General features: G+C 45.9%; 1 protein-coding gene across 4 annotated transcripts in view; it reads right to left on the bottom strand.

Annotated features, from left to right (window-relative positions):
- Positions 1 to 16587, bottom strand: part of SIPA1L1 (signal induced proliferation associated 1 like 1) — an 847070-nt gene that overhangs the window by 1537 nt on the left and 828946 nt on the right. For 3 of the 4 annotated variants that reach the window (XM_086937054.1, XM_086937056.1, XM_086937057.1), the window contains 2 exons: positions 16483 to 16564; positions 5694 to 6105 (listed from right to left, as the gene is read on the bottom strand). In XM_086937054.1, coding sequence (XP_086793180.1) covers positions 5962 to 6105; positions 16483 to 16564 — 226 coding nt within the window. In that variant the 3' untranslated portion in view covers positions 5694 to 5961. Of the gene's footprint in view, positions 6106 to 16482; positions 16565 to 16587 lie in introns of all 4 variants that reach the window. The other variant, XM_086937055.1, reaches the window with a different exon arrangement.

The raw sequence follows: 16587 nt of genomic DNA, 5'->3' as shown, positions 1-16587 counted from the left end.
GCATCTGAGCCACGTGCTTTTAGAAAAACATCTGGCTGCATGAACAATCCTTAAGGAAGCTTTCAGAGTCATAAATGACAACAGAAGCAGCACAAGAACCTTGTAGTCAGCTGCACTGCTGGCAAAGTAAGACAGAGGACCAATCTCTGCTACTGGTACTACTAAAGTTTATACAGTCTGGGTAGTTGGGGGCCCCAGGGAAAGGAATAGGTCAAGCGGGGCGAGTTAAACTTCTGCGGAAACCTGTAAAGATGAGTGCGCATATAGGGAGCTGTTGTGCCTTGAGGGACGCATCCTTCATTAAGGGGTCCGCTCTGCTCATCCACAGGGTATGGCATTATGGTCCTGAGGCAAAATAAAGTGATCCATTAAGCTACTGCATTTGAAGAAGTAGTCAATAACAGCTTTGTGCAATTCCTGCTCATGAGAGGTGCATATTAGCCTAATGAGATGGTCTGCTTGGCAGCTTGACACTGCAGTAGGACAGGAGCATCTCCTGGGTCTGGAAGAACAGGGGGGTGGTACAGCACCTCACTAAAAACCTGGATGCACTGAAGATACTAGAGAGGACCTGTCAGAGGCTAGAGACATAAAGCAGACTCATGACAGGGTTAAAACCATGCAGAAATCAGAGAGGCTCCAAATGCAAACCTGAGGAGCACCTGGATCTAGCCAACCAACGTAGGACACGAAGACAAGGGAGATGTAAATGTAGAAGGGAGAAGTTTGAAACCCCGAAAGACCAGAGAGAGGAGTTTATGTTCTGTCTGAACATCTATGAGCCTGGCTATCCTCAGAGACTTTTCCTGACGAGGAATGATTTATTATGTGAAGGATTTCCTTCAGTGTTAATTTCTTTCGACCTAGCTCACTTGTTAGTCAGTCTTGCTTTGTGGTGGGGCTATAGCCTTGAAAGTACCTGCAACTAGCTTAGTAAAACTGAATAGTAAAACCATGAACTTAGCCTCTTCCCGCATTAGGGATAAGTAGGATAACAAGAGTCAAGCCTTCTCGTCGGAAGCCCATATTGTCTTGTCAGGACAGCCATGGACAAATGGTCTCAATGAGCAGAAAAAAAGTTGGGTTGCATAGAATAAGAAACCTTGTCAGTCGCCTGCAGAAAAGTACTTGTGATTTTCTGAATAAAAGGAGAACACAGAAGATGGAAGACATCTTCCAGAGGTTGCACTACTACAGTTTATGCATTGCCCCAGAGATAATACAGGGCTGCATTCTGAAACCTTTCCTCCCAAACATCCAAGCAACATGGATTGTAACACCATATAATACTACTACTGAGAGGTGCCCACCCTACTGGCAGCACAATAGGAAGCTTAAGAGCTACACACATTTATCAGACATCTAGCTATATAGCCAAGCTGAAGGCAGTAAAAGGCTTCTCAAATATTTTGAGTTCTTCAAGCAGATCATCCTTGTATGCACAATGACGGCTTTCCTAGACTTAACAGACCTGTACAGTCCTGGGAGTCTTTAGGCTTCAAGCCCTACCGCAACAGGATGTCTGACCAAGGCCTGAAGGCTTAGACCGTCAAAAGCTGATAACCCTGAAACCCCTCTTCACAGTCTTTGTGCCCAGCAGGATGGGCCACAAGTTCAACTACAAAAATAGTTGGCTTGTATGGTTCTGCTACACAAGGTAAGGTCTTGCAGGGCAGACCAAAGAATAACTGGTATAACCAGTGTTGGTGGCCTTCGCTAAGGCAGCACCCTCAACGATACTGGGACAAGGGGAGCCAAATAAGGAGCGTAGGAACACGTAGCAGAGGATGTGAGTAGTTCTCTATGGCTTGGGTGGTCTAGAATGTTTTCATCAATGATGAATAATAAGCAGCGGATTGGGCCCCAGAAGCAGCTGGACCAAAACCCCAGGCTAGATCTTTTGATGCAAGCTGAAGCAATAGAAAGCAAACCTTTGTGAGGCTATTTTGTACGAGAGAGAAAGGAAAACGCTTGATGCAAAATTTCCTACGGGAATGAGGGGCAAGTGATTCTTGGCAGTAAAGTAGAACGCGAGCAGACTGTGCCACTGCCACTTTGGGGACCCAAAAGGCATGATCTTTTAGTTCATTCTGCCATAACTTGCATCAGACTCATGATCACCATCCACGAGTTGATACTACGTGTCTGCAGAGGACGGCAGAGTAGGCTCCTGCAGGTGTTTGACCTTCAGGCAACAAAGGTGTGGACTTAGACCTGACTCACAAGCACTTCAGATAAAGTTCTGTAGTTCTGGTCTTGCCAGAACACGTTTCCTAGGTGTGTTGCCTGAGAAAACATAGTCTTTCTACTTACCCAGTGTTGCTCCTATGTAACAAGAAATGCTGGGTGGCAAAGTAACCAAGGACATATACATATCAATGGATGGGAACCTTGTGGTCCCAGAGTTGCATCGTTGGAAAGTTTTGACAACATGCTTTTCGCCTCGACCTTCTATGCATACTAGTTCAAGTGAAATTAAAGCAACGTTTCAGCAATATTTAAAGCCAGTGACGTGTGTGGGTCTCAAGAACTGAGGGGGAAAAGTTGATGGACTAAAAGCCAGGTGGGCCTGAATGGAAATTTAAGTACATAGCAAGACCAAGTGCTGAGGAAGGAGTCAACATCTTGGAAAAAGGTTCTGCTCGTGCCGTGTGAAAATTAAATACTGGTTGCTATATAATTGGGTGGGATGCAAAACTTCTATTTTAACTCCTTTTGTGGCAGTGAAAGAGTGCTCCAGTCTGATAAGTTGCTGTTACCGATGATCTGACAAGTAAGGGAAGAGGGCTGGACGTACCAATAAAGTTACCTTCACTATGAACATTTAAGTTGAGAAGTAAGTGTTGGGAACTAGTGTTTCAAGTTGGGAGATAAACATTATGAAATTAAATACATAACTAAAAGAAGTCAATGAGAGCTGTTGAATGTCAAATGTTATCAGTGGTGTATGGCAGGGAAGTGTTGCAGGGTTGCTGTCAGGACTGCTATTGTCAAGGCTTAAATTATGGTTGCATCAGAAACAATGCAATTAGTAGCAATGCCACTAATATAGGTCTCAGTACCAAAAATATAGGTATTTCTCCATCTGTGGCACTATGTAACAAATTCTGGTTTCATATTAGAAATGCGTATTTACAATCTTTAGTTCCACAAAGGTAAGTGGAGTCTGAAATGCTAACACGAAGGGTCAAAAAATAATTCTATTGCTCTTGCTGGACCTGCTATGTATCTGAACTACAAATTAAGAAGTTTTCCAAAAGGAAAAGACTGACGCACTTGATACATTCTTGCTTCTGAATCTCCACCCAGCAATGAAGAAACTTCAGGCTGTGCTACGTCACGAAGGGCAAGAGCACACTGAATATCCCACAACTGATATTACCCAACGTGTCAACAGTTTAAAGGGCTCACGAGTGAATCCTGGCATAGGCTGTATTTCTATAACAGCAATGATTGTGTAGGGTTGTACGACTTCTAAAATAGAATTTGCTCCACGTATGACTTTGCAAGCACATGGTAAGCCCTAAACCCTGCAGCAGTTGACGACCACTGCCAAGGGCCAGATATGTACAGTAAACCAGGCGACGCACGGCGGCCAGTATGCACATTCCATGCTTTGCAGATGAAAATGGAGATTGCTATTGCTTCAAGTTCAGTCTATAAAAATAGGGATATGCTTTATTTACCTTCTTAACATCCCTGAGTAGCAGACTGTTTTTCATGCTCAGTTGCCAGTGACAGTACTGCTCCATGCCAGCCTCTCGTTATTCTAATTGGTAAATATATGTTTGTTTAGCTGAACCGACCACAGCGCATCCTGCAATTGTGTCAAAATTGTTGTGTTCGGTGGTGCCCGCTTTTCAATATCACAGAATAGGTGATATTATAGGGGCAGTGAAATGGCTGTGAAAATTCCACGCAAGATGCAAATATCTTTGTACTTAAACAATGCTGGTTACAACTAAGAACTCTGGGATATTCCTTTTAAAATTAGCATCCTCATATGGGATAAAGGGGACTGCGAGTAACATGTAAACGTCTATCATCACTTCAAATACAAGCCTAAAAATGTTAACGTTAAGTCAGTTTCTTTTAAATTATACCAGGGATTTGTGTAAAATAACAGCGAAAATAAAAGCAATGCAAACGTTTAAATTAACGCCCCAAAAATTAACTTGAAAAAGAAATTTAAAACAGTGTTAGAGGCTGTGTGCTTACTGTTTTCTTTTATGAAGTAGAAATACTAAAAGCCTAGAACACAGGGAAAATTATTTTCAATGGTACACAGTATTGAAAATATATCGCCAGAACTCCAAGTAGCCATTAATTTCAAAGAGAGTGAATCAACAGCAACAAGAAAAACGAACCCGGCTGTAGTTCGCACTGTGATTGATTCTGGATCCAAGTAGTGGTAGAAGATGTAACTGGCCCTGTTGTGACAAGCGTAGGACGCAAAAGGAGTGTAAAACATGTGGGTTGAAGGTGCAGAAGTCAAAGGAAGGGGGTCGACGCGTTAACTTGATACTTAATGCTTGGGCTATTTACGCAATCAACATTGTTAACCACACACTAAAATACTCTAAATTGAGAGGTAATTAAAGAATAACAGCCAAAAAAGGCTCTGTCTTGGGATGCACAAAAAAGAGTAAGCAGCAGTTACGGCAAGCTAGAAATGCAGAATTAAATTTGGCAAGGAAACAGTTGTCATTTTATACCACTGAAACTAGTTGTGCCAAATGCAGGGGCCACCATTAAAGCACCAATCTGAAATATAGACCAAAATGGACACTCCAATAACCATATGTGCAAGCGGTATTGTCGATGACTTATGCAAGAAGTTGTAGAAAAAGAACACAACCTGCAGTGGAAGAGAGGGTCGAAAGGGCTGTTTTATCCCATCTACACTGATGGGGTGAAAAGAGCAAGGACATTAAATTTCAATTGTGGTCGACAAACCACTAATTTGGAGCCGAAAACAGGTTGCAGGTAGAGTTTGACGCCTTGGCTTTCCAAGCCTTTTCTCCGCATGAGCTGGTTGAGTGTGGAATTTTTTTTCTGTTTGATTGAAATTCCACCAATGCTGATACAGAAGGCCATGTGACTTTCAAGGTAAAAAATTTAAAAAATCTGCTCTATTCGGATAAAAATGCTGTACCAGCCAAATTGTGTGATTTTGCTACTTAAAATAACTTTAAAGTAATGCAGTTAGTTGGGGAACATTTGTATGTATTGTGTTTCGCACAGTCCCACAGTTGCACTGATAATAAATCCAAAAATAAGTCCATAACAAATGATTTACTTGTCCACAATGTTTCGTAGCCATGTACTACACAATTCACACATCAACTAAAAACATATATATGTGTTTAAGTCAAATGTATGTTAACGAGGGACTGCAGACTCAATATTTCAGAGGCAGCTTTCACTGCTGCGTAAGTGCACAACGCCTCGTAATTTCTGCATGATTAGCCTGTCCTTGAAAACACTGAAAAAAGCAGCACAAAACAAAACTCCCAGTTGCGACAGTTTTCATTCCCCAATTAACGATGCTCAAAAGAAGCATAGAAATGTAGACTGCCTGGAGCAGACTGGAAAGGGTTAAACCGGAGTCAACAGAAATGGCTAGAGGGATTCTGCGCCACTTCATACATTTTATACATAACCTAGAAATATGTGCAAAAAAGACATTCACATTTTAGAACTCATATTTTTATTTGACGTCTCTCGTTTTTGATATTTTTAGTTTTTTCCCTTTTCTACAAAACGGGGAGCCCGCTGTGCGCGTGCTCTGGATGTGTGTGCTGTGCCTATGTAAACGGGGTCACCAGAAGTATGAAAACAGGATCTGCCTCGGAAACTTCTTTTAAGTTGATGGTCATGGTGGAATTAAAGCTATGACCAGAGAGCTATTTATAGCAGGTTTTCCGGCTTTCCTTTCCCTTTGAGTGGAAATCCGTAGTCTCAGTTCATATCAATGGTGTTGAAAACCCATTCTGTAAATTTCTTCAGCTTGGCGGAGGCGTTCTGCGACTCCTCCTGCAGCCGCAGGTTGTCTTCTCGCAGTTGTTGAACCTCAGCTTGGAGATTGGCTTTATCTTCCTTTTCCTAGAGGACGGAAATAAAAATGGATTGAAAAAACTGCAACGGGTTCTTCGGACCATTGTACAGACTCGATCAGCAAGAATATTTTCCTGTAGGCTTTAACTATACTAAAATTTAAAATCCCCTGCATTCTGTATTTCTTAAAGAAAATCAAACCTCACTTTAGGGAGCAAATTTCCAACTGAGTAGAATTTGAACTGGAAGACCTAACTTCACACATACCAAACGTTCTCCTCCAAACTCTCTCCTTTTCTCACTGCACTGTGGCAACAATAAATGAATGTACCAAAGTTGAGAATTCCTCAGAACAAAGAGGACACGGCACCCTCACTGAGTGAGTAGCTTGTCTGCAATCAGTCCAAGACTACTGCAATCCTACGGGTCTTCGCAAAGCCCAGCGAAGGAAAATACACCCAGGGTGGCATTTCGAAAAACCTAGGATTGGGATGACCGGAAACATCACAGTCCTAGGTTTTTCGAAATGCCAGTGCATTCGGAAATGTATGATTACTCTACAAAACTAGCTCACGATGCACCTCATTGTGATCCGTAGCAGGTAAGGGAGCAGTCAGTCAGATGAGCTTATTAACTGATCCAGCGCTCCTTCAAGTCAAACTGCACAAACTTGTTCTAAAAAGAGACAGGCTCTGACTTAAATGCTGCAAATTTCAGCACTGACGTCCATACAAAAAGAAATAGCAAGATAGTTGCACTTTTACCTGAGACACAAATACTTTTTTTTTTAAAAAGGAAGATGCTACTTACCAGTATGCATCTGTTCTTGGCATGTAGAGCTGCAGAGTCGTACACTTTTGCAATAGATCGCCACCTGGTGTTGGGCTCGGATGATTGCAGGTTGTTGTCTTCTTGGAAGAAGTCTTTGTAGTCACGAGATAGGGGACTCCTCCCTTGGACAATACTGCGCATGGGCATCAGCTCCATCCTTAGATAGTTTTTCGCCATGATGGGAAATGATGGAGTTAGTAGAAGTAAAGAAAAAAGGATGTCCATGCGTGTGCATCTAAGTAAGATGAGTACTGGAACGGATACAAGTCCCGGGGAGGAGGGAGGGCGTGTACGACTCTGCAGCTCTACATGCCAAGAACAGATGCATACTAGTAAGAAGCATTTTCCGTTCGAGGCATATGAGCTGCAGATCGTACACTTTTGCAACGATTGTGCAGCAGTGTCTCCCCTAGCGGTGGTCGCTTGTATCCGTTGCAGCATACTGAAATAGTGTTCTAAGGACAGCTTGGCCTACTGCAGCTTGCTGCTTGGCTTGCACATCAACACAATAGTGTTTAGTGAAGGTGTGTATTGTAGACCATGTTGCTGCCTTGCATATGTCCTCTAGTGGTATATTTCCTAAGAAAGCGATAGAGGCTCCTAGTTTGCGAGTGGAGTGCGCTCTAGGAGGAACCGTTAGTGTACGTTTAGCTTTTTGATAGCATATTTGTATACACTTTACAATCCATCTGGTAATTCCTCCTTTAGAAATGGGATTGCCCTTGTGTGGGGGAGAGAAAGATACAAATAGTTGTTTTGTCTTTCTGAAGGATTTAGTCCTGTCTGTGTAGTATGGCAGAGCTCTTCTAATATCTAAGGTGTGTAAAGCCCTTTCTGCAACAGAGTCTGGTTTTTGGAAAAACACTGGTAGCTCTACTGATTGGTTAAGGTAAAAAGGAGTAATAACTTTTGGCAGGAATTTAGGATTGGGCCTAAGAACCATTTTGTTAGGATGTATCTGAAAAAATGGTTCTTGTATTGTGAATGCTTGTATTTCATTCACTCATCTGAGAGAGGTGATGGCAACAAGGAAAGCAGTTTTTCATGTTAGGAATTGCAATTCACACTTGTGTAAAGGCTCGAAAGGGGGTCCCATAAGTCTTGTAAGGACCACGTTTAGGTTCCATACTGGAGCAGGTGGTAACCTAGGTGGGATTATTCGTTTTAATCCTTCCATAAATGCTTTGATTGCAGGTACTCTAAAGAGAGATAGATGTTGCCTATTCTGTAAATAGGCTGCAATTGCTGCCAAATGCAGGCGTATGGAAGAATAAGCCAAATTGGACCTTTGTAGGTGTAGAAGGTAGCAAATAATATTTTGGATGGAAACATCCAGTGGATCAATGTGATTATTGTTACAATATATTGAAAATCTTTTCCACTTAGCGGCATAACATGCTCTGGTAGTGGGTCTTCTAGCTTCTTTAATTATGTTCATACAGTCTGGTGTTAGGTTTAAGTAACCAAACTCTAAGACTTCAGGAGCCAGATTGCCAAATTCAGTTGGCTTGGTTCTGGGTGTCTTATTTCTCCATGGTTCTGTGTTAACAGGGATGGCGTGAGCCGCAATATTTGATGTGGAACCAGTGAGAGATCTAGTAGTGTGGTGAACCATGGCCGACGTGCCCATGTGGCAGCCACTAGTAATAGTTTGAGAGACTGTTGTCTGAGCTTGCGAACTACTAGTGGAATGAGTGGAAGAGGCGGAAAAGCGCACGCAAATCTGCCTGACCAGTTCATTCCATATCGCATTCCCTTCCGACCGTGGGTGTGGAAACCTGTCGGCGAAGGTTGGGCATTTTGCATTTTCGTGGGTGGCAAACAGATCTATCTGTGGATGCCCCCACATTTGGAAGAATGGTTGAAGAACTTGTGGGTGTATCTCCCATTCGTGAATCTGTTGTGACTGACGACTCAACAGATCTGCTATCGGATTGTGAATTCCTGGAAGGTGTTCTACTGTCAGGTATATGTTTTGAGGAATGGCCCATCTCCAAATGTTCTGTGCAAGCTGGGACAGTTGCAGAGAGAGTGTTTTTGTATATAATACATGGCTGTCATATTGTCTGTCCGGATTAGGACAGCTTTGTTTCGTACTTGTACCTGAAACGTTTTGAGTGCTAGGGAAATTGCTAGCAGCTCTAGATGGTTGATATGGAACTGTTTTTGTTGGTTGTTCCATTGGCTTTGTGTGGTATAATGCAAGAGATGGGCTCCCCATCCTGTGAGGGATGCAGCTGTCGTGAGCACTATCTGAGTTGAGTTGAGTAGGGATTTGTAGAGCGCATAGCTACCCTAGGGCATCCCAGCGCTGACAAGACCATGTATTCCAGAGAGGGAGGGATGCGGCAAGGAAGAAGGAAATTTAAGGGAAAAGCCAGGTTTTTAATTGTTTTCGGAAGGTGAGGAGGTTGTGTTCTCTCCTCATGGCTAGTGGTAGGGTGTTCCATAGTTTTGGTGCGTTGTAGGAAAACAGTGGAATCTGTGGAATAGGTTCTAGGAACAGACGTCCCTTTGTCAAGTTTTTGGTGTTCCCCATTTCAGAGAGCGATATGTACGGCTGGCTACAAACACCAGGTCTGTGAGCTGACCTTGAGCCTGATTCCACTGCTGTGCTAGACATTCTTGTAATGGGTGTATTTGCAGTCTTGCGTGAGGAACTATAAAGATGCAAGACGCCATCATGCCCATCAGTCTCATGAACACTCTGGCTTGGAGAGACTGCTGGTGTTGAAAAAGGGAGACTAAGGTCTGAATGCTCTGTATCCTGGCTTGACTGGGATACGCCAGAGCTGTAGATGTGTCTATGGTAGCTCCTAGATACTGATAAAGGTGCGAAGGCTCTAGGTGCGACTTGGTGTAGTTTATTGTAAACCCTAAGTCGTGCAATGTCTGAATTGTTTGTTTTGTGTGTTGGACACACTGGTTGAACGATTTTGCTTTTATGAGCCAATCGTCGAGGTAAGGGAAGACATGTATCCGTTGTCTTCTGAGATGTGCTGCTACTACTGCTAAGCACTTTGTAAACACTTGTGGTACTGTTGTGACCCCGAATGGCAGGACTTTGAACTGATAGTGCTGTCCTTTTATGACAAACCTTAGATACTTCCTGTGCGCAGGATGTATAGGAACATAAAAATAGGCATCCTTTAGGTCTAGTGTTGAAAGAAAGTCTCCCTGTTGTAGTAGTGGGGAGTCGAGAATTGGTCTTAGTGTCCCGTCCTTCGTGGGAATTAGGAAGTACAGGGAGTAAACTCCTGTTCCCCGTTCCTCTAAAGGAACTACTTGAATAGCATCCTTTTGTAGAAGTGCTATAGCCTCCTGTAGAAGCAGAGTTATATGCTCTGTGGACATTGGACGCTGCCTGGGTGGTATGTTTGGGGGGGTTGCTGTGAGTTCTAGACAGTAGCCATGTTGGATAATTTGTCTTATCCATCTGTCTGTTGTGATGGAATTCCAGACAGGTAGGAACTGTGATAATCTTCCCCCCACAGAAGTGGAATGCTGTAGGGGAGGCAGAGGGAAGTCACTGATTGGGAGTGGAAGAGGAGCGGTTGTTATTACCTCTACCTCTTCCCTTATTATTGTTGCCTCTGTATCCTCCTCCAAAATAGCCTTTGTTAGAGGAGGTCTGTGTGTGCGTCTTAAAAGATGATGTTGTATCTGTGCCGATCTGCTTGGAGCCTCCTCTATAAAAGGAGCGGCAAAAAGAACTTCTAGTCTGTGTGGATTGTAATGCACCCATAGACTTAGCTGTATCTGTGTCTTTCTTCATCTTTTCTAGTGTGTTGTCTACTTCCAGCCCGAACAACTGTTTCTGATTGAAGGGCTGGTTCAAGATGGTAGTCTGTACCTCTGGTTTAAAACCTGAAATGCGTAACCACGCATGACGTCTGAGTATAACACTAGTATTGACTGCTCTGGATACTGTGTCAGCTACATCTAGTGCACATTTAATTGAGGCATTGGATATTAATCTGCCTTCTTGTAAGAGCTCCGCTGCCTGATCTTTGTATTGATCGCAAGGTGCTCCATTAGTTTTTCTAATTGGTCGCAGTGAGCCCTGTCATAGCTTGAGAGTAAGGCTTGTGTGTTTGCTATGCGCCATATGTTTATTTCCTGCGCAGCAATCCGTTTCCCTGACGCATCAATAACTTCAGATTCTTTGTCAGGCGGGGGCGTGTCACCAGAGGTCTGGGAATTGGCTCTTTTACGTGCATTAGACTCTACCAAAGAGTCTAGTGGCAGATGTCTCTTAATATAGACTGGATCAGATGGTGCTGGTCTATACTTCTTTTCTATTCTTGGATTTAACACCCTACATCGTACCGGGTCTTTAAATATTTCTGGAGCATGTTTAATGACTCCTTTGATCATGGGTAGTATTTGCGTAGACCTTTGTGACTGCTCAAATGTATCCAGTAAAAAAATCCTCAAAATGGCATCAGAGTGCATTGGAACCCCATGGTAAAGGGCAGCTCTATTTAATAGATGATTAAACCCAATACTATCTTCTGGAGGGGAAGGTTTTGTTGGGTAGTACTGAGGATCAGGAATGTCTGGCACATTGTGTGGTGAAAAACCATATATGTCGTCATCCTTAGGATATTCTGGATTGACTTCTTCATCTAAAGGGTTTGCATGTGGCTCTGGTACGTCATTCCCCCCACCTAGATCATACTCCTCGTCAGTGTGGTGTGATGATGCAGGAGATTGAAAAGGAGAAGCTATAGGTTCAATATAACGAGGGATAGGAGAGGAAGAAGGTGAAGGAGAGGAAGGGTGCATTGGAGAAGTTGCACAATCCTTCTTTTTGGCAGGAACCACAGGTAGAAGTGGTGTGTCTGCTGGTCTCTTCTTGTAAGGAATTGCTTCCACATGTTCAGTTTTTGGATTGATATGAACCTTTCTTTCTTTAGGATCTGGTCTAAACAGTTCTTCCTCCTCTACAATCTTCTTCGGCGTCTATTTTTTCGGTGCCGATAGGGGTTGTTTTGTGTTTTTTGCTTTAGGAGGAGTTATCGAGTCCTGTGGCAAATTTTTCGGTGCCGAAGGGGTTTCGGCTTGGTAGGCATGTTAGAGGGTTTAGGTGTCTCTGCATCAGGCCTTGGAGTCTTTGGTACTGATGTTGGAGATTTCAGCGTGGAGACAGTTCTTGTTGGCCCTGCGGCTCCGGACTCTGGCTTTCCATCTTTATTTTGAACAGGAAGGTTTCGGAGTCGAAGCTTTCAGATCCGGTACAGTTTTTGGCTTCGGCACCGATGTGTCTTTTGGTTTGGGTGCCGAAGGATCTTTGTCTTTGGGCACCGAAGGGCGTCTTGGCTTCGGTGTCGAAGAGTTCTTCGTTGTGGGAGGATGTTTCAGTGCCAATGGAGGAGGTGGAATTGGCGCATGTGGTTTCGTCGGTGCCGAGGCACCGGAAGGCGTAGTCTTTTTCCTCAGAGCCGAGCCCGAAGGCGGGGCGTCTGAGGGTAGATTTCGGTCTTGACTGGGCCCAATGGGCGGAGTGCCGACCGCTGCCTTTGGCTTGGGTAGTGCATGTTGTGCAGGGGCAAGAGTACTCACGGGCTGCCGAGATGGAATAGAGTCGTCTGAGTCCTCTGCCCCCGATATGATCTGGAAATCAAGCGAGTCTTCCTCGGCGACGAATGGAGCCTCGTCCTCTGAGATATCTTCGAGTGGATCCTCGCCTCCGGAGACGTCGTCTCAGACGATCTCCTCCTCAAAGATGGCCTCCGGTGCTGGCGCTGATCTCCTCATCTCGTGTCGACGAGCCCTCCGATCCCGAATAGTCTTCTTCGATCGGAAGGAGGCACAGGCTGTGCAGGTCGATTTGTCGTGTCCCGGCGATAGACAGAGGTTGCAGACCTCGTGATGGTCGCTATGAGGGAATTTTGCTCGACATAACGGGCATCTCTTGAATGGAGTTCTGTCCATGAGGCGTAGGCCGTACGGCGCCGATAGGCCCACGGCCCGCGTCGACGCACCGGAATGTAGCTGGTGATGTGGAAAAGTCTATTCAATGTCGAAAATGTTTATATAAAGTTTCACGCGTCGAAGTTGCTGAAAAAGTCTTTTTTAGCCGGAGCGGAAAACTTTCATCCGAACGCAGTGGCGGAAAAAAAACAATCTGAGGATGGAGTCGATGACCATGCGCAGTATTGTCCAAGGGAGGAGTCACCTATCTCGTGACTACAAATACTTCTTCCAAGAAGACAACAACCTGCAATCATCCGAGCCCAACACCAGGTGGCGATCTATTGCAAAAGTGTACGATCTGCAGCTCATATGCCTCGAACACTCCAGTTTAATGAGCTGCACTCCTCTCTCGTGGGTGCCACCAGAAAGCTCTAAGCAACGGCTTTGCAGTTACTCTGAATTGTAGAAGGTCAGAACTCGAGGACCGACATTTGACTGACACACTAATCTCTGCCCCCCCTCCCCCAAAACACTATTATTTTCACACTGAAAGGAGAGAAAAAACGGAAAAATACCTTACCTGCCGTCCTTGACCAACCTACTCCCCCCCCTCCCAGCCCCTCCCCACCACACACACACACTTTTCCTGCCTTCATTCCTTTTGTAGTTCAAAGCAAACAGCTCAGAGGGCCTGGCCTGGAATACCTTCATGACATCACAACAGCGGGGAACCAGTTTTGCTATCGACTGTTGCTGTGTTTATGGCAATGAGTTATCACATTTGATAACAGTAATATCAATCAATCAATCATAGCATTTGTAAAGCGCGCTACTCACCCGGGCGGGTCTCAAGGCGGTGGGGGGAGGGGTCCGTTTACTGCTCGAAAAGCCAGGTCTTGAGTTGCTTCCTGAAGGCGAGATGGTCCTGGGTTCGCCGAAGGTGGGTGGGGAGGGAGTTCCATGACTTGGCTGCCAGGTAGGAGAAGGATCTTCCTCCGGCGGTGGCTCTGCGGATGCGTGGAACGGTGGCGAGGGCAAGGTTGGTCGATCGTAGCAGGCGGGTGGGCGTGTAGAAGGTCAGTCGGTTGTTGAGGTACTTGGGGCCCAGGTCGTGAAGAGCTTTGTGTGCGTGGGTGAGGAGTCTGAACGTGATCCTCTTGCTGACGGGGATCCAGTGCAGGTCTCTCAGGTGGCCGGAGATGTGGCTGTGTCGGGGGATGTCCAGGATGAGACGTGCGGAGGCGTTCTGGATGCGTTGGAGTCTTTTCTGAAGTTTGGCTGTGATTCCGGCGTAGAGGGTGTTTCCGTAGTCCAGTCGGCTGGTGACGAGTGCCTGGGTGACCGTCTTCCTGGTATCGGTGGGGATCCATCGTAAGATCTTACTGAGCATGCGCAGGGTATTGACTTGTCTAGTCATCGAGAGGGAGGAGTCCAGGATGAAGCCCAGGTTGCGTGCGTGGTCCGTTGGCTTGGGAGTGGTGCCCAGGGCGGGGGCCACCAGGAGTCATCCCAGGCGGTGGGTGATGAACCCAGGATGAGGACTTCCGTCTTGTCTGAGTTCATTTTCAGGCGGCTGTTCTTCATCCAGTCGGCGACATCTTTCATCCCTTCGTGTAGGCTGGTTCTGGCGGTGGCAGGGTCGTTGGTGAGGGAGAGGATCAGCTGGGTGTCGTCGGCGTAGGTGATAATGTTGAGGTTGTGTTGGCGTGCGATGGCTGCGAGGGGGCTCATGTAGATGTTGAAGAGAGTGGGGCTGAGTGATGATCCTTGTGGTACGCCGCAGGTGACTTTGGTGGCCTCTGAACTGAACGGGGGGAGGCAGATTCTCTGGGTTCTTCCGGCGAGAAAGATGATCCATTCCAGTGCCTTTTCTTGGATTCCGTGTTGCTGAGGCGCTGCACTAGGGTGCGGTGGCAGACGGTGTCGAATGCTGCGGAGAGGTCCAGGAGGATGAGGGCCGCCGTTTCCCCGTTGTCGAGCAGGGATCTGATGTTGTCTGTGGTTGCGATGAGGGCGGTCTCGGTGCTGTGGTTGGCTCGGAACCCGGACTGTGACTAATCGAGGGATCCATTCGTCTCGAGGAAGGCGGCAAGCTGTCTGTTGACTGTCTTCTCGATGACCTTGGCCGGAAACGGGAGGAGCGAGATGGGGCAGAAGTTCTTGAGGTCGGAGGGGTCAGCTGTTGTTTTTTTCAGGAGGGTGCTGATCTCGGCGTGCTACCAGCTCTCCGGGAAGGTGGCAGTGTTGAAGGAGGTGTTGATGTCCCGGAGTTTGGGTGCGATGGTGGAGTCAGCCTTGTTGAAAACGTGGTGGGGCAGGGGTCAGTAGGGGATCCGGAGTGGATGGTGTTCATCGTGCTGATGGTGTCTTCGGTGCTGACCAGGCGCCGAGGGTGCTGGTGGGGGGGGGGGTTGGTTCGGTGGTGGGGTGCGTGGTTGGTTCGCCGAAGCTGCTGTGCATTTCGGCGATCTTGCGGTGGAAGAATGAGGCGAGCGAATCGCAGGTCTTGCGAGGGAGCGATGTCGTTTCTGGCACTGGGGTTGGAGAGCTCTTTGACAATGCTGAAGAGTTCCTTGCTGTTGTGGGCGTTGTTGTCCAGTCATTCCTTGAGCGCTGACATCTTGGTGGTACGGATTAGCTGGTGGTGATTGCGGGTGGCGTCCTTGAGGGCAGTCATGTTGTCTGTGGTCTGGTCGATGCGCCAGGCCTTCTCGAGGGTGCGGTAGTTTTTCTTGGAGTTCTTGAGTTCGTCGGTGAACCATGAGGCTTTCTTGCTGCCGGGTCTGCTGGGGGGGTCTTTAGTGGTGCGAGTTCATCTGCGCAGTCGGTGATCCACTGTGTGAGGTTGTTGGCTGCTTCGTTGGGGTCCGTTGTGCTGGCGGGGGAGTTCCGGCTGAGGGAGGTGGTGAGCTGGTCAGTGGTGATCTTGCTCCAGTTTCTGCGAGGGACCTGTTTGGGGTGGTGGTTGGTCGTGGTTCTTCTGAAGCTAAAGTGGACACAGCTGTGGTCAGTTAGGCTCTTTCCAAAAGACATACTTAAAGAAATGATATGCAGGTTTTTTTTTTTTTTTAATACTGGAATTGCAGAATCCCACGCATTATAAATTCATACTGGGGTATTCTGCCCGATTCTCAGACACTGTGGAGCATGCACTGGGTAATGTTTAGAAGGGAGGGCATTTCACTGCCTTCTTGGGTAAAACCACGACTTGGAAAACAAAGTAGTAATTCACATTGCTTACAGGAATATTTTAGAGTTAGTAAGGTTAGAAACAACGCTTTAATTTCAAACCATTTGTATATATTTACCGTAATCCACACTTACTTTAAGGCCACGAACATGAATAACATCTAAATATCAGGCAACAACAATAGCATAGCAACAATGAGCGGCAGGTCACCAACAAGGTCAGAGAGAGGACATATTAGGATAGTGACAATGGAGTGCGCTCTGCACATTGTTTTTTGATGAAAGATTTGTCAAACGATAGGGCTACTTCTCCACTTATTTGTTGGGATGGTGTCCTGTATGCTCGAAAGAGTTTGTGTTACAATAATGTACTTCCTTAAACAATGTGTTCTAGTTACGAAGGGCACATCATCCTAGCACTGTCGTGCGCCAGGACTAGAATCGCTCTATTTACTGATCATGCCACAGAGTGTGTATGCAGTTTACCTTCTTGAGATCATATTGCAGTAACTTCAGCAGACTCTCCAACTGGTCAACTTTTGAGGCAAGGTTGGTAGGAGATTCCTTACTGCAAAAAAAGAGAAAAGGAAG

This window comes from Lissotriton vulgaris, chromosome 9 (genome assembly GCF_964263255.1).
Source record: "Lissotriton vulgaris chromosome 9, aLisVul1.2, whole genome shotgun sequence".
Taxonomy (NCBI): Eukaryota; Metazoa; Chordata; class Amphibia; order Caudata; family Salamandridae; genus Lissotriton; species Lissotriton vulgaris.
This window is presented reverse-complemented; position numbering and strand designations above follow the sequence as displayed.